This window comes from Canis lupus, chromosome 2 (assembly GCF_048164855.1).
Source record: "Canis lupus baileyi chromosome 2, mCanLup2.hap1, whole genome shotgun sequence".
Classification (NCBI taxonomy): domain Eukaryota; kingdom Metazoa; phylum Chordata; class Mammalia; order Carnivora; family Canidae; genus Canis; species Canis lupus.
In genome coordinates this window covers 71,920,287-71,939,900 of record NC_132839.1, presented here as the reverse complement: position 1 = coordinate 71,939,900, position 19,614 = coordinate 71,920,287, and the positions used below count along the sequence as shown (strand labels likewise).

Genomic DNA, 19,614 nt, shown 5'->3' with positions numbered 1-19,614 from the left:
AAATACAAGGAAAATTACATCTTGGCACATCACAGGCAAACTATGAAAGCCAAAAATAAGGAAATATTGTCAAAGCAACCAGAGATTTTTAAAAAGCATATTACATACAGAACAATGATTTGAATGATGCCTGACTTCTCATCAGAAACAAGAATCAAGAAGATAATGGAATGATAACTTTAAATTGCTTAAAAAAACTATCAATTAGGATTATGTGTCTATGAAAATACTTTTCAAAACTGAAGGAGAAAGAGATATTTTAGTTAAATAAAAGTAAAAATGAATTGTTGTTAGCAGACCTGAATTACCGGAAGGGTAATGACAATTTTTTAAGCAGAAAGTAAATGATACAAGGTAAAACTCTGAATCTACAGGAAGTAATCTAGAACACCAAAACAGTATACATGTGGGCAAACAAAATAATTTTCTTTTCTTATAAAATTTATATTCAAAGAAAAGTAAGAACTATATCATATGTATACATAAAAACGTATGATAAAACAAGGGGAAATAGAATTATACTGTTGTAAGACTCTAACATTATATATGAAGTGATATATTAATTCAAATTAGGCCGTGATAAGTTGAGAATATATATTGTAATCCCTACAGCAACTACTTAAAAACATAAAGAGGTTTAGCTAAGAAACCAATAATAAAAATAGAATGCAATATTAAAATAATACTAGATGAACAAAAAATACAAAAGGGAAAAAAAGAGCAAAACACAGGGGGGACAAATAAATATAGGGTCACAGAATTGAACCCAACCTCATCAAAAATTATATTAAACATAAATGAACTAAACACTCCAACTAAAAGTTTTTCAGAGAAAACAAAAAGATTCAGCCATAAGCTGTTTAAATTGATGCTTAAATTCAAAGACACAGAAAAATGAAATTAAAAATGAAAGGATGGAAAAAGATTATGACACACACACTAAGCATTAAAAATTGTTATGACTATATTAATCACAGCCATGTAGAATTCAAAACAAGCAGTACTTCCAGGGATAAAGATTATCTCATAATGATAAATACATCATTTCATCAAAACAAAACAATACTTACGTGCATCTATTAAAATATTTCAAAACTGCAGAGAACAGAAAAATTCACAATCATATAGAGATGTTTATACTCCTCCCTCAGTAATTATTTATTTTAGAAAAGTAGCAGCACTCATTAAGGATATATGAGATTTGAACATCCCCAAGTGATTCATAGAACACTGCAGCAAGCACTATACATGTCCTTTTCAAGAGTATATGGCAAGTTTACTAAGGTATGTTAGATGCCAAGACATACTAAGTAAGCCTCAGTAAGTTCCTAAAAACTAAAATTGAACAGAACTGGGAGTGAGAGCCTCTGACAAATGAAAGAGGTACGTCTCTGTAGACTCCTGCTCTAGATTTCTCAGTGTCTTGGTATTGAAAGGGTGGGTGTGAAAGATGAGAATATAGGCATAGGAAGAGGAGGACTATAGGTCGGGGGCAGGTGTAATGTGCAAAAAGAGAAAAGTCAAGGATGACTCTGATGTCTTGGGCTGTGCAACTGGAAGAATGGTATTTGCAATGCTATTTGCTGAAGTTGGGAAGACAGGAAGGAGTAGATTTGAGGATGAGGCAGAAAAGCAAGAGCTCAACTGAGAGGTACTAAGAATAAGGGTCCTACTAGCTATCTTTATACAACCTTTGAGTTGGGTTGGCAATTGAAAATTTCAGTCTGCAGGGTGGAGGCTGAGCCTAGGGGAAAAACTGAGTTAGTTGTCAGCAAACAATATACTGGTGGTATTTTATATATTTATATATACTGGTGGTATTTTAAATAGTATTCCTTCCACCCCATCTCAAACAACCTCATATTCGAGACCCCCTGCCCTATTGGCCTTAACCAGAAATCTATACCAAAATCTAACACAATGTTCCCATTACTTACAAACACATAAATAAATGCATCCAGCAAGATGAGAAGTGGGTACATCCCACACAGGGGCAACCCAGAGGGGTGAGCCAAAAAGCAAACCAAATTGCCAACCTGCATACCAGGGCCTAATCTTCTGTCTTATTTGCTGGCTGAGAAAGAAAAATAATCCAGGGTGCCTGGGTGACTCAGTCTGTTGGGCAACAAACTCTTGATTTTGGATCAGGTCAGGGTCACGATCTCAGGGTCATGGGAGTGAGCCCTGGGTCAGGCTCTGTACTCAGCAGAGTCTGCTTGAGTTTTCCTCCCTCTGCCCCTCCCCCTTGCTCATGCATGCATGCCTGCTCTCTCAAATAAATAAATAAATCTTAAAAAAAAAAAACAAAGAAAGAAAAATAATCCTAAATCATAGTTTTCTTTCTCTCCCCACCCACCACGCCACAGAAATTAAAGGGATTGGCAAATAATAGCTCTGAAAGATTTATAACCTCAGTTTAAGATCATGATACCTAGGAAAGAACAGAAACATTTGTTATTTTCTGGAAGAAATAAAATGCCAATGCAAATCACTTTCAAATGTAAATCCAAAGCAAGCATAATTCTGGTTTAATGCATGAAAGGTGTGTTCCACTAAGCTCCCTTTGATTCTCCGGGAAGATTGATCGAGTAATTATACTCTAGAGAGGAGGGTTAAGAAACTGTGTTGGAACTTATTAAATATGACATGCAGCGACTTTTCAATTTTGTTTAAAAAGTGAGCTTAAAAATAATTACATTTTAAATGGAATTCATAAATTTCTTATATCACTTAAGTGAACTGCAGAAAATCCTGCTGCACCATGATTTCGTTGAATTTGATAAGCTGTATCACCTATAAGTAGGAACTCACTGGTATTTTCCATAGGGTGATGGGACCGGAAGATCTGTAAAGCACTTCGAGTCATATTTTTGTTTACATGTACATCAATATACAGTGATTAAAGTAACATATTTATGCAAATATATCCAATTGTGGACATTTATGAACCTCCTCCCTTTCTTGTGGATTTTTTTTTAAGATTTTATTTATTTATTTATGAGAGACACAGAAAGAGAGGCAGAGGGAGAAGCAGGCTCCATGCAGGGAGCCCGATGCAGGACTCGATCCTGGGACTCCAGGATCATGCCCTGGGCCAAAGGCAGGCGCCAAACCACTGAGCCACCCAGGGATCCCTCTTGTGGATTTCTATAATGCCTTCCTAGACACCAGTTTCTCCCCCTGCCAACCTACTCTGCATTCTGCAGGTATCGTGATCATTCTAAAATGAAAACCTAGTAACATCACCCCCCAGATTAAACTTTGGTGTCTTTTCATCTTCTACTAACAGGGCCAGCTTCCTGGAAGTGCAACCTGAGCAGTTAAATAGAGCTCGGTGCTCAGAAGGGCCCTGCACTTGGTTTAACACCCAGAGATGGCTGTCTTTTATCCCTGAAATGTTGTTCCCTAAGGGATTACACTGACACACATGCATGAGCCGAGGCTATGCACCCAACATGTGCAGCCCCCACTCCTCTGTAATGCTCCACAAGCAGAGAATTCAGGTGGAAACCACAATGTGTGCAGGTTCAGTAAGTCCCAAGTAGATGGGTTTTGTCTACACCTGAGTAATGAGGGGCAGTGACATTCTATGGAGCATGAGGGTCCTATGATACCCTCTTCCCTGAGGTACATCCTTGTGTAAGCTGATCATTGATGCTGAATTGAAGACACAGAAGGAAACGAAAAGATAGGACAACCAAAGTTCCTTTTCCCCTCTCTCTCTCCTTACTCATTAGTAAGCTGAAGGTAGAGAGCATTGGCACACGTGCACATATCAAGGAGAGAAATTAAAACAGCTGAGTTCATTTTGCATAGCATTTCCTCTGTTCTGGAAATACGTGTACGTGCATGTGCTTTGAAATATGAATTGTGTGATCTGGCAATTCCACACGGGAGTTAAGTGCTCTTGTATTTGCATTTAAAACCGGCATTGCACAATATTCTTTCCATGATAATTTAAAATTTTAAATACTGTTTGCCTAGAATGCTATTAAATAGCAAATTAAAAAAAAAAACAACACCATGACAAATGGAGAGACAGAGAGAGAGACCATGGGAGAAAGAAAAAAGCTTTATATTTTTGTACCTTCAATGGCAGTTTTGTGATTCTTGCACAAGGGACACTCCCCACCCCCTACCCATTTTTCTTCCATACTGAGTCCCACAAATTAGGTAGCCAGCCCTGTTGACTGAGAATAGAAGTCAAAATTCCTCAATGTTACAGACCTGTGCGTATTGTGCCCCCACAAAATTCATATACTGGAACCCTGACCCTCAGTGGGCTGGTATTTGGAAGTGGAGCCTTTGGGAGGTAACTAGGGGGAGATGAGGTCATGAACACTGGGCCCCTAGGATGGGATCAGTGTCTTTGGAAGAGGAAGAGACAAGAGCTCCCTTTCTCTCCACCAGGTGAAGATACACTGAGAAAACAGCTGTCTGCAAACACAAAGCAAATGCTCATCAACACTTTGATCTTGGACTTGCCGCCTCCAGAAACATGAGAAATAAATGTCTGTTGTTTAAGCCCCTGGTGTGGGTTATTTTTTGCAACAGCCTGAGCTGAGACACATAGCGTGACATTCTAGGTTCTTGAATGTCTGGTGTTGGCCTCAGTCTCCTGTCTCATCTCTAAGGCTGCCTTCCCCCTCCCCTATCACACCTGCTCCCCATTAACTCTGGGGTACTGAATCCCTTCTAATTCTCTCTACCCAACTTGCCTCCATACATGCAGCCCCCTCTGTCCAGAAGAGCCTTTCCTCGCACCATCTTCCCAGTTTCCTTCCACCTTACATTATTTCCCCTTTTTTTCTGGGAAAAAGGATGGGTCTCAAAAGTTGCCTTTTCTGGAAACACTTCCCAGACCTAGTTTGGGGCTTCATCTGAAATGACACATTGAAGTTACTATATAATGGTAAAACTAGGTATATTTTTTCCCCAGGGGTACCCTGACAAAATACCACAGAACAGAAGCCTCAAAACAACAGAAATTTATCCCCTCACAGTTCTGAAGGCTATAAATCTAAGATCAAGGGATGCCATCATGGGTTGGTTTCTTCTGCGACTGTGAGGGAACATCTGTTCCTTGTCTCCCTCCTAGTTCCTGGGGTGTTGCCTGCAATTTTCAGTGTTCCTTGGCTTGTAGATGAATTATGGAAAGTCCTAATCTCCGTCTTCATGTTCACATGGCATTCTTCTTATGTGTGTGTGTCTGTGTTTGTGTCCCAATTTCCCCTTTTCTATTGGATGAGGACCCACGCTAATGGCCTCAGCTTAACTTCATTGCATTTCTGTCTCCAAATAAGCTCATGTTCTGAGGTACTGTGGGTTAGGCTTCAACTTACTGATTTGGGGGGACTCAATTCAATCCATGACATGAAGCATCCAGAAAACTTTTTATTCTTTCCCCTCAAATGCCAAAGGGATGGACATTTTCTAAGACAGGAGCCCAATATCTAATTCTCCCTAAAACCCCATTCCAGTCCCTAGGCCCTCTGTAAGGATTTAGCCAACACAAGACTCAAAAGGCAGCTTGATCCATGTCAATGACACTGACCACCAGCAAAAGGACACCTGCTCCCCAGTCACTGTTCCACATGACTTGCCAGAGTCAACCTACTAAAAACAGGCTCTGTCGGAACAGTCTGTTTCCTAGGGGAATGAAATGGGAAGGAACCTCCTGACAGCAAGGCCTGGCAATTAGCCTGGGGGAAGTCAGAACACCTCCTTCTCTGGGCTCAGGAAAGAGTGGCTCTCATCCGACATCCCTCTACATACATGACCTATCTTACGCTGCCATGTGCTGACATCACCTCACTCTGTTCCCGTGGCAACCGTGTAGTCATATCCCCATTCTCAAGAGGAGGAAACTAAGGCTTAGGAAGGTGAAGTTGCCAGCCTGCAGTTACATAGACAATACACAGACAAATCAGAGACTGACCCTATGGTAACTCCCAAATCTCTGCTTTTAGCCTCTTTGCAGTCACCTCCCTCAGTCACAGAATGTAATTTTACTTAATAAACTTTGCCTAGCACTGTCTTTATTATGTGCCAGAGTATGTAGTAAGGATTTCACATAGAGTAACTCACTCCTCAAAACGCTTTATGAATTAAGGCCCATTTAATCTCCATTTTACAGAGGAGGAAACTGACAGGGAGGAAAAGAAACTTACTCAAGGTCACCCACCTAGCAGGGGGCAGAGCCAGCATGGAGCCCCAAGCAGTCTGACCCAAGACACTGAGTTAACATCTCCAAGCCACAACATCCCCAGTTAACCATACCTCTCTTACAGCATTTTTGGTGCTCTTAACCACTATGATAGGTAAGGGGCTGTCCCACTGGAAGACTCCATGATAAAGCCGGGCAGGGGGCCTGGTGTACCCCAGAGACACACAAGCCCAGAGGCCCATGCCCATCTCTAAGGGGAACTGGCTGAAACAGCATCGGCTGCAGCTCTAGCATGGGAGCCAAAGTGTGGTGCTTGCATGTCCTCGGGAACCTGCTGTTAGCTTCCCACACATAGGCCAGCACCTGAGCCAGGCAAGCCCTGCATCCACATAACCACCGTCCACACCACTGACAGTTCATCCACTATACACCTATTCAAAAAATATCCACTGAACAAGTCACAAGCAAAGAGTCTAAAAAAAGGTACACATGGCCACAATGAACATCATTATTTTGCATCTACCTTACTTTACTTTAGCTTGCTTCCTATTTACAGAAGTCTCCATCCATTTTCAATTTGAGCTGGAAATAGAAAGCTCCTTGGTAAAAGGTTCTGTTAACGTAAAATCAATCAAGAGAGAAAACAGTATTAAATAAATAACAGTGCAGGGATATAGGGCTGTAGTAAAAAAAAAAAAAAAAAATTCCCCAGGTGGGATGCCAATGACGGAGCTGGGGAAAGACTGGGATGAGGGAAAGAGCTTTCCAGGTACACAAAGAGAAGTGACAGTGCCACAAGGTTACTACCCAAGACACTGAGTTAAAATCTCCAAGCCACAACATTCCCAGTTAACCATACCTCTCTTACAGCATTTTTCTTCTGACACCGGGAAGGAACCTATTACCTTTCCTACGCTACACAGTTATTTTTCCCTGTGTTTTCTGAAAACTGCTCAAGGTCAAGTAGTTATGAGGACAGACATTTTGTAAAGCAGTGGGACCTGGACAAGACACTACAAGAGCCATGGGCCCTGTGCTCAAAGAGACTCCCATCTCATGGGGGAGACAGACACAAATGAAGTATTCACATGAATAAATGCAGAATTAGCCCTGTGATAAATGAAATGAAGGAGAATTAGGTAGTTTGAGGGGGGCAGGAGTCTTGACCCAGGCTGGGAATCAGATAGGAGACCCTGAAGAAGGATGAGTGGGAGATGACCAAGCCAAACAGGGTGGAGGTGGCAGTGATGGCGGCTGGAGCGATTTGGAGAAATTTAGAAGGTAAAACCAACACAGCCAGATGCCTCATTGGACTTATGGGGGAAAGGAAGATGCAATGGCTGAAGAAAACACAAAATATTTTGGCCTCTGCAGCTGGATAGATGATGGTATTATACACTAAGCTGGGAAACTCTGGAATCACATGAGTTTGAGGTTACTTCAAGGGTTTGGGGGAATTTTTGTTTGTTTTTGGAAGATTTTATTTTAGGGATGGCTGGGTGGCTCAGCGGTTGAGCATCTGCCCTTGGCTCAGGTCGGATCCTAGGGTCCTGGAATTGAGTCCCACGTTGGGCTCCCGGCAGGGAGCCTGCTTCTCCCTCTACCTATGTCTCTGCCTCTCTCTGTGTGTCTCCCATGAATAAATAAATAAAACTTCTAAATAAATAAATATTTTATTTTATTTGAGAGAGAGAGAGATTGCACACAGGGAGGAGCAGAGGGGGAGGTAGAGGAACAAGCAGACTCCCAGCTGAGTACAGAGCCCAGCTGGGGCTTGATTTTATGACCCTGAGACCATGACCTAAGCCAAAATCAAGAGTCAGACGCTCAACCGACTGAGCCACCCAGGCACCCTAAGGTTGTTTTGAATTTGAGATATTCTTTTGAGACATCCAAGTGGAATTACATATAGAAATATAGAAACATAGAGTTGGAGGCCAGAGGAGAAATATGAATGAAGGAAATAAATTACTGAGTCACTGTTAAGAAAAAGAAACACATGCCAGTTATTAATATACGATCCTCAGCTCCAAATCCACTGCTTTGTGATGCTGGGGCAGGACCCCAACACATTTCTGCTGTTTCCAGCTGGCTTCACACCCCGCACTGCCAACAGAGGGCGTGAGAGGCACTGCCAGACCAGCAGGAAGGGCCCTTCCCTTCTTCCAGCCCTTGGTCCATCTGTCAGCGGGCTGGTGTGCAGGGGGCCCGGTGAACCTCCCCTCAGCGGCACTCATGGACGAGCTGCACCCTCTGGAAAGTTCCTCTGCCCCCCAGTAGCTGCCTGTTCCTCTGGCCACCAGGCCCTCTCCAAAGAGATCTGAAACACAGCCTGGCCGGATAGCGGGTGGGGCAGGGGGGGGGGTCCTCTTCCAGGTCTTGAGTTCCTTCCGTGCTCCCTCACCCTCAGCCCTGCAAGGAGCAGCCATTCTGCTGGAGCTGCTACTTCTGTACTCCTAGAGTCTTCTCCGACTCCTTTTCATAGTTAGCCTTTTTACTATATGAATTCTTTTTATTACATTTTCTCTTTTTGAAAACCAGTGTGGCTTCTGTCTCCTGACTGCACTGGTACTGATGCCCGGTGACTGAGCATGCAGGGGTGATAAGATGAGCAGGGAGACAGGAGAGAGGGCTGAGCAAGAGGCCCAAGGGCTCAGTCTTGAGGAACTCCGAGATTTACTGCAAAGGAGAGTAAGCCCCTTTGTTTTCTGCATGGGACTATTCCCCTGGGGTTGTCGGGACCCTCGCTGCTCTTTCTAGAGCAGTGTCTCCATCTCCATCTGCAATTGCTCCAAGCCCAGATTTTAGACAAGTGAGTATTGCTAAGAATATTTTGTTCCTTCCAATTCTCTCAGGAAAATGCCTAAGCTCAGTGCTAGCTTATGCTGTTTGATCCTCCTAAAATACCCATCCTTTTTCTCATAAGGCATTTAAACCCTTCCCTCAAGACTCAACATAAATCCTGTTTCCATCTTAACACCCTCTTCACTCCAGCTCATATTGTGGGAAGGCCACCTCCCTTCTCTCTACCCTTCTGCTGTCCCATAAATCAGGAATTTTGTCTTACCCAGAAAACAGTGGAAACAAGTTCCACCTTCTCTCTCAGAGGCAAGAGAAGGGATATCCCGCATCATGACATGCAAGCCTTTGAGACCCACTCATCCTTACATTTGGGGAAATTTCTCAGGAGTTCTCTGTGCACCATAACAGGGAGCTGCCGAGATGTTGGCAGTACAGAATCCACTCTGTAGACTCCAGTCTGCCCAAGTAAGCTCCCAAGGGTGAAACTGAGGGACAGCAATTGAAAGGTCATCCTGGACTCAAATCCAAGGCACTGTCTCCAAACCAACTTTAGTGGTGATAAGGGTGAACTTTCTGCATTTGCTTCTCAATAGTCTGTGGATCTAGAGGAATGCAGGAAATTGACCCCACTAAGGACTGCTTTCACCTCTCATTCAACCATTAGCTGCTGTGTGCCTTCACTGGCCCCGTCCGAGGCTTGGCAGACACAAAGGTGGAACAGAAATGCTTGCTGATCTTCTGGAGGTTTCAGTCTAGTGCAGAAGACGGACATGTAATCAAATGACTACGTGAGATGAGCCAAAGGGTTCCAAGCCAGGTTTCAAGGAACACAGTAAAGCAGGTACTGCTGTGGGTGCTTCTGTTTGTTTCACTTACCCTTCTTCTCTTGATCTCCCAAGTACTCCTCGGGAGAACGCTTCATAGACTTCCTTAGTCCACATGCCTCTAGTAGTGCCAACTCCATCCCTGGGATCGGAGGGTGAGCAGTCAACCCAGCCTGGCCACATAGATCAGTCATGGTGATCTGGTGATTGGTTAAAGAATGCTCAGGACTTAACCAGAACTGATCAGAATGAACACTGGGATTGTTTTCTGACATGACTATGAAAAGAAAGATTCTCCCTTGTCCATCCTCAGAGCTCCAAGGCCCTGAGCCTCCAGATCATAGGGGCCCAATGATGAGACAGCCAGCCCGTAAGCCACACAAAGGAGAGCAGAGTCTCCAAGGAGGCAGATTCCTGATGACACTGTTGAGAACCTGCTTCCACCAGATGTATACCTTCACTCATTCACTTATTCATTCATCCTTCAAAAATGTATTGGGCATCTGCTGTGTTCCAGGTGTTCTTTTAGGCCTTGGGCACACAGCAGTGAATAAATCCCACCAAATCTCTACCTTAAGGGAGCTTGTGATCATCTGGGGGAAGACAAACTATATCTAATGAAATAAGTAAAATAAAAAGTATGATAGATGATGATAGTTGCTGTGAATTGCAAAGCAAGGCCAGGAAGGTGGGTTGGGAGTGCCGTTGAAAGTAGGGTGGTCAGTGAAGGCCTCAGAAGGAAGGTGACATTTGTGTGAAGACACGGCAAAGGTAAAGGAGTGGACTGTGGAGGAGAAGCACTGCAGGCTTGGGAAACAGGTGCCAGGCTACAGGATGAGGGTTGTCCAGGTGTCTGAGGGGTGGCAGGGAGGCCAGACAAAGGAAGGAGATGGAGACAGAGAGGCCAAGCCTGATGGGCATTTCTAAGGACTTCTGCTTTTACTTGCTACTGGGGCAGGAGAAGAGGTTGAGCAGGGAATGACATGCCCCACACACACTGGTATAGGATCACTCTGGTGCTGCATTGAGGTGATGCTAAGTGGGGGAAGAGCAAAAGCAAGGAAACCAGTTAGGGAGGCTACTGTAATCATCTAACCAGAACATATGACCATAGCTTAGACCAGATGGTAGTGATGGAGATTGTGAGAAGTGACCAGAGCCAATTAAAATTCCCTTTAAAAGACTTTTTGCTGATTAACAGAAGGAGGCTCATCTATCATGCCACTTTGCACCTAATCTCAGATGGCATCCACATTAAACACACCTTTGTTTTGTGTATCACCAAGAAGGAAATGCTGCCAATTAGTCTACACTGTGTCTCTTTCTAATCACTTGAAAAAGCTCTTTCCGACCTATTATATATCATGCTAGTGTGAACAGCAATAACCACATGCAAATAATGAAACCACATCACAAATACCACACTGGCGAAACTGCATCCCAATATCAGAGAGCTAAAACACGGAAAAATGAGTGCATTAGAATCAGTGGAATACAGTAGTTTGTATACGTATGTCTGACTTTATAGAGATGACTGACACAAACTTTAAGCTTATAAAAATCATACTTATTTTCTATGATTTTTGAAAAGTAGAGATGATCTTAGCACTCAGTTCCACTAAACAATCTCATACTGATTTATGGCTATTTTCTTAAGCATCCCTTACCCCCATGTAGAAGACAAAACGCATTTTCAAATAAGGCATGGTTCTTAAAATCTAAGTTTTACATCCTAGACTCCTGTACTAAATATGCAGATGCCTGATACGGGTATGAACACCAACCCCCTAAACCCACATCCTTTACATGGCATCTGTCCACTTTCTACCTCTGTACAGACTCTCATTATAAGGGCAAAGTATATTCTATGCGATTCCGAGCCACCTCAGGATAGTTTTGGTTTAACCTTATGTTCAAACCACAATTGTTACAAGTATGGAAACCAAGGTGTAACATGAATGAGTTTGCCTAAAGTACTAAAAGAGCTGAGGCAAAATCGAGGGTGAACCCTGCAGCATAGATGTCAGACACTTTGTGAATCACAAATGACAGAGACACCTCAGGTTCAAGAGACTGTCTCCAGGTGAAGCATGACTACAATGTTAAGGGGTAATTATTTAATTGTGTTGGGTGTCTGAATCTTTCCAGAGGAAAGCAACTTTTGTAGATTTTCTTAGACCAAGAAGATGTTTTCATGTTCTAAGCCACACATCAAGTTACCTGGTCCAATAATACTGTGGAAATAACACTTATTTTAAACGACCCTTTAATGTATGACATTCTAAAATGTGAATACCCAGAACTGGTGATGAGGTTGTTAAATCAATACCCCCAAATGTGTGAATGTAGGCCATAAATCTATAGAACATTGATAAAAACCCTTTGGAAACATAAATTTTGACTACGTTTTTGGAGCCCTAAAAAATATTCAATCCCTTTGATCCAATAATCCCTCCCCTTGCACTTTATTTTTTAAAATGTATTTATTTGAGAGAGAGAGAGAGAGAGAGAGAGAGAGAGAATGCACGTGCCTGCACACACACAAGCGGGAGAGGGAGAGAGAGAATCCTAAGCAGGCTCCACACGCAGCACAGAGTCCAATGCGTGGCTTGATCTCAAGACCCTGAGATCGTGACCTAAGCTGAAATCAAGAGTCATATACTTAACCGACAGAGCCACTGAGGCGTCCCAGGAATTCCTTTAAAAGAAGGGGAAAATGCACAAAATTTTCAAGCAGATTATTTATAAAGATGGAATAATGAAAATAGCCTAAATGTCTAACAATAAGAAAATATTTAAGTAAATTACAATAGTCCGTGGTGATGGCATATTACAGCCCATTAAAATATTGATTTGAAGACACCATGGCAACCTGAGCCACTTTAAATACAATACTAAGAGAAAAGGCAGAAATCGTTGGATCTGCAGCAGGTGTCCGATTATATAAAAATGTCTAGATGTGAATAAGGACAGTGTGGGGGAGAAACAACTTAAATGCAATTTTGACACGAATTTGGAAAGGGAGAGGATTTTGCTTTCATTCCCAGAGGTTGGATTATGATGGGACTGCCCAACAAATGCTTTTTGAAGATGGCATGTGAGGTGATTCCTGCAAACGAGCAAGTGCTGTCAGAATGTATTGTTACAATCTTCCTGTCAAGGTCTGTGCAAAGAGCCCCCTGGGGTGGGGTGGTGGAGCCTGGCCTGAGTGCTGGGCTCATTCTGCAGGGCCACAGGTGTCTGGGGCAGTTACAATTGCCCCAGGCCTCCAGAGGCAGCAGGGAGAGCGCGGTTAGGTGCTGCCTCTGGAGTTCAACAGACCTGGGTGTGAGTCCAGCTCATCCACACACAGGCTATGGGCTTTTCCTGGGGTCCTCAGTTCAGTTACCTCTCTAGAAAAATGCAGATTCTGAGACCTCCCCAGGCTGAGTTGTGATGATTCCCAATCAGGTACGAAAAGGAGCCCATGCACCGCATCAGAAAGTTAATTGTTAATATTAGCTGGATGCAGGTTAAACTTTTGCCATTAGGAGGTAGATGGGCATGATACAGCCATGCAATGCAAACTTTCAGCTAGGGTTTAGTATTAAATCACTTACAAACCAGACTTGTTTTGCCCAGGTAGGTGTTTGCATCTTCAACTACCCAACACCTCCGGTTTGGGAGAGCATGTTCGTGCACTGGACCATGTCACTCCCCTGCTTAAAATTCTTCAGCAACTCCAGATGCCTATGCAATTGAGTCCAAACACATGGCCACTTGGCCCTTTAAGGCTGGTCCAGCACTTGGGGTTCACCCCCGTGCCTTCCAGCCACACACTCCACATTGCAGGAGTACTAACTGCCCCCCAAGTCCTCCCCACAGTGATCCCTGCTGACTCTTTACCATCTGCCTTTGCACATTCTGTTCCCTCCTTCTAACACACCCTTCCCTTCTCTACCAACTCCTCCTTAGTGGAAACACCTGCCACTTGCACAAGACTCCTCGCTAAGAGGAAGTCTTCTCTGCCCCTCCTCCCTGCCCCGGGTTAGGGACCCTCCTCTAGATTACCATAGTTCTCTGAGCTCCCTGCATTGTCCTGAGTATGTATTGGCTCTGGGAGTTCCCTGAGGGTTAGGATTTATGCCTTCATCTCCTGAATATTCCTGTTGCCTTCCACAGGGATGGGCACAAAAAAGATCATCAGTAAATGCCTATAGAATAAATGAATCCATTGGTGGCAAATCACAGTGCTTTACTTGCACAGGAAAATATATGAGGATATGCTGGCAAAATCAAACAAGTTAATGTTTCACTGGGCTGGAAGCTGGCAAAATGAGGCAAGTCCTCACCTTGTACTTTAAGAACCCTGAAACAGGCAGTTAACCTTGGATCCAGTATGCTTTGGGAACGAGGAACGGCAGCAGGAAAATCCAAAGGTTGGCCACAACGGATGTAACTATTGTGCCAATTAACATTTTAAAGCATGTTTTCTGGGATAGAGAGGATAGAGACAGCTGTCAATATAAGGGAGGCAAATTTCTCTGCAAATGAGAGAAAGAAAATGCTAAGAAAATTACCCACTTGACGGGAAGAGCACTGGGTGTTATACTATATGTTGGCAAATTGAACTCCATTAAAAAAATATATTCAAAAAAATTACCTAAAGTACAACCTTTGATCCAGGCTAGAACCAGGAACCCAATCCCTATAATTGGAGGTGATATGGAAGTTTGTGCTTTCTTCTATGAAGGGAGTCGGTGGCTTTCACGAAAAGGCTCTCTCTAAGGGCTCTGGTTGCCACCTCCAAACTCTATGCTGAAGTTCTAACCTCCAGTGTGACTACATCTGGAGATGGGGCCTGAATAGAGATATTAAGTGAGGTCATAAGGGCGGAGCCTTAATCTGACAGGACGGATATTCATAGAAGAGGAGGAGACTCCAGAGTGCTCTCTTTAGCTCCTCCACAGAGGAAAGGCCATGGGAGGCCACAAGGAGAGACTGGCCATCCGCAAGCCAGGAAGAAAGCGCTCCCCAGAAACCAACCCCGACAGCCCCTCAATCTTGGACTTCTGGACTCTAGAACAGAGAGAAAACAAATTTCTGTTGTTGAAGCCACCACCACCAACAAATTCTGTCGTTTCAGCATTGGTGGTCTTGTGTTACAACAGCCTGAGTAGACGAATGCAGATGCCTTGACCAAATCAGGAGAGTCCTGACTTGTTGCAAATAGAAGGGTTTTGATGCAAGTCAAGCTTTCCACCTGTCAATGAGTATATATCTTCTCCTAGGATCTGAGCGGCCCTGAGTGTAACCTTAAAGGACAGAAGTGCTTCACAGGGGCGAGCCTGGCCCAGAGCCACCCCAAGCAGGCTGTCCCATAGCACAGCACACCTAACACTGACTTCAGTGTCAAGATCACTTTGACTTCCATGGAGAGGTTGAGAGTTAGCGTGAACCTGGCTGGGGACAGGTTCAGCTACATGGTGTCCAGACTCTTCCTGGGACACCCAAGGGCCTCCACCACCTTCCTGCCTACCTCTCTTCTGTCCATCTGTCCATGCCTGACTCCCCACCTGCCTGTGCCCCAGACTAAAGAACCAGGAAGGCCTCCGGTCTCCTTGGGTGCCCAGATGTCTACACTGGCCCCGCTCACCATCCTTATCATCATGAATGGTCATGGATTATTCAGTGCTACTACACTAGGTATTCCTTTAGGGTAAAGAACCAAATGGGGCTGACCCACTTAACTTAGGTTAGCTGTCTTCATGTATCCTTTTGAGAGGGGCTGTCTGGACCAGCATGTGACTACCACCCACAGCCTTTGCCATTCTAGAAACCATGATCTGTGCCCACAAGCCTATGCCCGGATGGTGATGAGAAGCACTCCCTCCAGGGCTGTTCGACCCCCAAGCCAGCTCTGCTCCTTAGGACCTGTGACTAGGCCGCATCCCTTCCTTCAACTGCATAAAAGGAACAACAGAAGTATCCACCTCCTTCGGTTGCTGTGAGAATGAGAGAGAACACATCTAAAGCCCTAGACCAGCGCCTGGCACAGAGTATGTGCTCAGTACATCCTAGCTCTTCTGTGGGGCATGGTGAAGGCAGCAGAACCCACAGCATTAGGAAACCAAGCTTTTAAAGGCAGAGTTAACAGGTAACCAACAATACTGAGCTGATTTTATTTATAAGGCACTTTTCACTGGATTACCAGTGGTTAAGCCTCAAACAACCCCGTAGCCCAAGGCAGCCTAAGGCAGCGGGTGGTGTCCTAAGGCTCATCTCGTAGGCGAAGAAACAAAGGTTTCCGGGAGGTTAAGCGAGTTGCCCAGAACACACAGCGATGGAAACGGCGTTTTGCCAGTTCAAATACGGAGCTCCCGGGAGCTGAGCCACAAGGAAGCGCAGCCCTGGAGTTCAGGTGGGGCTGGACCACCCGCCCAGCCCTCCGTGGCGGCTGCCGCAGGCGGGACGCCCTCCCTGGAGTCACGGAGTTTAGCCAAGAAAAGTTTCCGTCGGCTGTCCTCGGCGAGGGGGGCGAGCGGCGCGGAGCGTGCCCGAGCAGGAGACCAGCGCGTCGCGGACACACACTCGCACTCGCACACACACTCGCACACGCACAGGCCGCCTCCCCGAGCCCCCCGCCCTGGGGACCTGGGCTGGGGCAGCCGCAACCGGGCAGCACCGGGACTCGCGCCCAGGGCAGCTCCTCCTGCGCTCCCCGAGGAGGGCTGGGCCGCGCCCCCAGTCCGACCGGCCCGCGGGGCAGCGGCACCCAGGACCAAGCCCGGCAGACGCCCCGCGCCGCGCCGCGGATGCAGGGGTGCGCCCCTCGCTCTTACCTTCCTCGTTCTCGTCAAACACGGGGGGCTTGTGGGAGTGGTTCCCGCCCATATTCCGCCGCGGCGCCTGCCGCTGCTACATGCCCGGGCGCGGGGCGCGGGGCGCGGGAGCCGCTGGCGGGACGCGCGGGCGAGCGCCCAGCCCAGGCTGCAGCCGCGCGCCAGCCGGAGGGGGCCGAGCGCCACGCAGGGGCGGGACCGCGCCCGCCGCGCCCCCTCGAGCCGGCGCCCCCCGCGCTCGCCCGCCCGCCCCGCCCCGGCGCCCCGCCCGCAACCCCGAGCCGCGCTCCTCGCCGGCTGCAGCGCGCGGGGGCCCGGAGGCGGCGCGGCGGGCGGAGGGCGGAGGGGGAGGGGAGAGGGAGGGGGAGGGATGCGCGGGGGGCGAGCGCAGCCCGGGGGGGGGGGGCGCCGGAAGAGGGGCGCGGCGGGCCCACGCGAGCGAGTGCAGGGGGGCGGGGAGTGACCGCGATCCCGGCGTAGAGGCGCCCCCCGCGCGCAGTAAGCGACTTGTGAGCACCTACTACGTGCCAGGCCCAGGTGACCCTTCTGTGGCACCTCTTCCCAACCCGGCCCTTAGAAGAATCCCTGTTCCCCGTCTTAGGGTCAGGCAGCCTGAGGTTTGGAGGGACCGCAGCTCCCGGTCCGCCCTGGCCGCTAAGGGAGCCCCCAGGGCGCCCCGTTGGGCTTTATTTGCCGTTCGAGCCGGTCCAGCGGCAGTGGTGCGTCTACCTGTTCTCCAGCAGACACCTTTCCTCTTCATGTTTTTCTAAATATTTAATGAATGAAAGTAAAGTCGTTTCCGTTTAGGGTACCCCTCATTCTACATGGGGAAACTGAGGCCCCAAAGAGGTGTGGTTTGCCCCAGACCTCTCTTCCTAGGAGAGGAGTGCCTGCCTGGGCATGCACCTCGGGATTCTCCAGAACCCTACGGCCTCCGAGTCTGAGAAACCAACCAACCAACGGGTGGGTTCGGATTGGGGTGCGTGGGTGCCCGGCAGCGGGAGCTGGGGAGTCCAGATCCGGATAGGAGAGCTGAGTGCTGGGTGCGATGGGTGCACCCCGAGGCTCGTGGGGCAAGCGCAGAACCTCGGAGACCCTCCCTGAGGGACGCGCAGGTTACCCTCGAGGTGCGGTCCCGCCCAGCCGGAGTGGCTTTGGGGATCTTTGACCACATCCTGCCATCTGCTGGGAGCCTTAAGCCACTGTCTGTGCTTTGATTTAAAAAAAAAAAAAAAAAAAAAAAAAAAAAAACATGGGTTCTTTTTGACTGTGTCCCCATCTTCTCTCCCCCTCCCTCCTTCCTTTTCTTTCTCTCCCTTGCAGGTGTGCTGGGGGTCAGGGGATGTCTCTCTGTGTAATACAGAAGGAAAAAAAAAAAAACAGAGGCAACAGGAAAAAGCTGAAAAGATGGTCCAGCTAGATTTACGATTGGCCCAAACTGCCAGGCCTTGGGGTGGGACAAGCCTCTTTTTTGCCTTTGAGTCCTTATCTGTGAAATGGGGAGACTGATAGTTACTCCCCAGGACTGCTGTGAGGATTATGTCAGAAACTATTTACAGAAGTAGGTAATAGTACCTGGTAATAGTAGAAATGATCAATAAACATTTCTTGCCTTTCATTCCACCGACAAGCACTGACTGAGTGGCCAGGCTACACTAGGCAACAGACTGAACACAGAATAGAGATAAGCCTCCGTATCCCTCCAGAGTCAAGGGGAGGAAATGGTCACAGGCTAGGGATTTGGGCCCTGTTCTGCTCAGGTTTAGTCCCACTCTGCTACTCTCTAGCAGGTTAACTGGGGTAAATTATTTAACCTCTTCCTGCATCAGTTTGTTAATCTATAAAATAGGGGTAATAATAGTACTTCCCCTTTTAGGGTTATTATGGGAAATAAATGAATTGATGTTGGTGCCTGAAACATAATAAGCACAACAGAAGTGTTAATTTATAATCTCTAATAATGACCTATTGTGTAAATTGTACTAACTGCTCACAACTCTCCCTTTTCTTCTTATCCTTTCCACGGCTCTGGGATGAAGGGGTGTTTCCCACCTCTTTCACACTACCAATGGGGGCTTTGCCATAGGACTAGGTTTGGCCAGTGGTAAATGGGAGGAAGTGACAGTGCACCAGTTCTGAATGAGCAAAGCCTTTAAGAGATGACATAGGTTTCAGCTCTCTTGTGCTATTGGTTTTGACCAGGACAAGAGCTGGCCCTGGGATCCTCTCTTTCCAGAATAAGAAATCCAAGCAATAGACCTGAACCCTACATGTATCCTGAAGCAGAGCACAGGCTCATGACTCTGAAAAATATGTGCTTTTGTAAGCCACTGAGATTTGGGTGTGAGGGATGTTTGTTTTACAGCATTATCACAGAGAAAGCTGACTAGAACATACATTAACAGGCGTACATGCAAAGACTATGATTGGGGTTTATGTTCTGGTAGAAGGAAGCCCAAGAGGCTGTTGGAACACAGCAGGTACTGGCTCCAGCTCTGAGAGTTAGGGAAGGCAGAAGGTTCCCCCAAAGAGGAGTCAGAGCAGCATTCCCTCCCTTTCTTCTTTTGTCAAGTAAGCATTTTCTGAACACTTCTTGTGGGCCGAGCCCCGGCTAGGTGCTGGAGGCAGACCTAGCCATGAGTGAGACAGGTCTGCTTTCCTAGAGCTGAAGTTTAGAAGTCTAGTGTGGGACAAGAACATTAAGTGCAGACTGGGTCACACTTTGATGGGAGGGTGTACAGAGGTTATAAAAGCATAGGGTGTGAAGGCAGAGGGGAGGCACCTGAGCCATACTCTAGGACAAAGAAAGCATCCCAAAAGAGATGGTGCATGAGCTAAGTCCAGAAGGGCAATGAAGGATCAGTCATAGGGGAAGGAGAGAGTCAGCCTCTGCAAAGTCCCTGAGGCTAAGAGAAAAGGGCATCCTGTAGAGGTTGAGAGCGTTCCACATCAGTGGAACACAGCTCAGCATACAGAGGGCCAGGATGGCAACGACAGTGCA

General features: G+C 46.4%; 1 protein-coding gene across 2 annotated transcripts in view; it reads right to left on the bottom strand.

The window, feature by feature from the left end:
- Nucleotides 1-16,732, bottom strand: part of STK32B (serine/threonine kinase 32B) — a 385,348-nt gene extending 368,616 nt beyond the window's left edge. For both annotated transcript variants that reach the window (XM_072806445.1, XM_072806448.1), the window contains exon 1: nucleotides 16,614-16,732. In XM_072806445.1, the coding sequence (XP_072662546.1) occupies nucleotides 16,614-16,665 (52 nt within the window). In that variant the 5' untranslated portion in view covers nucleotides 16,666-16,732. The remainder of the gene's footprint in view (nucleotides 1-16,613) is intronic.
- Between the last annotated feature and the right edge of the window lie 2,882 nt (nucleotides 16,733-19,614).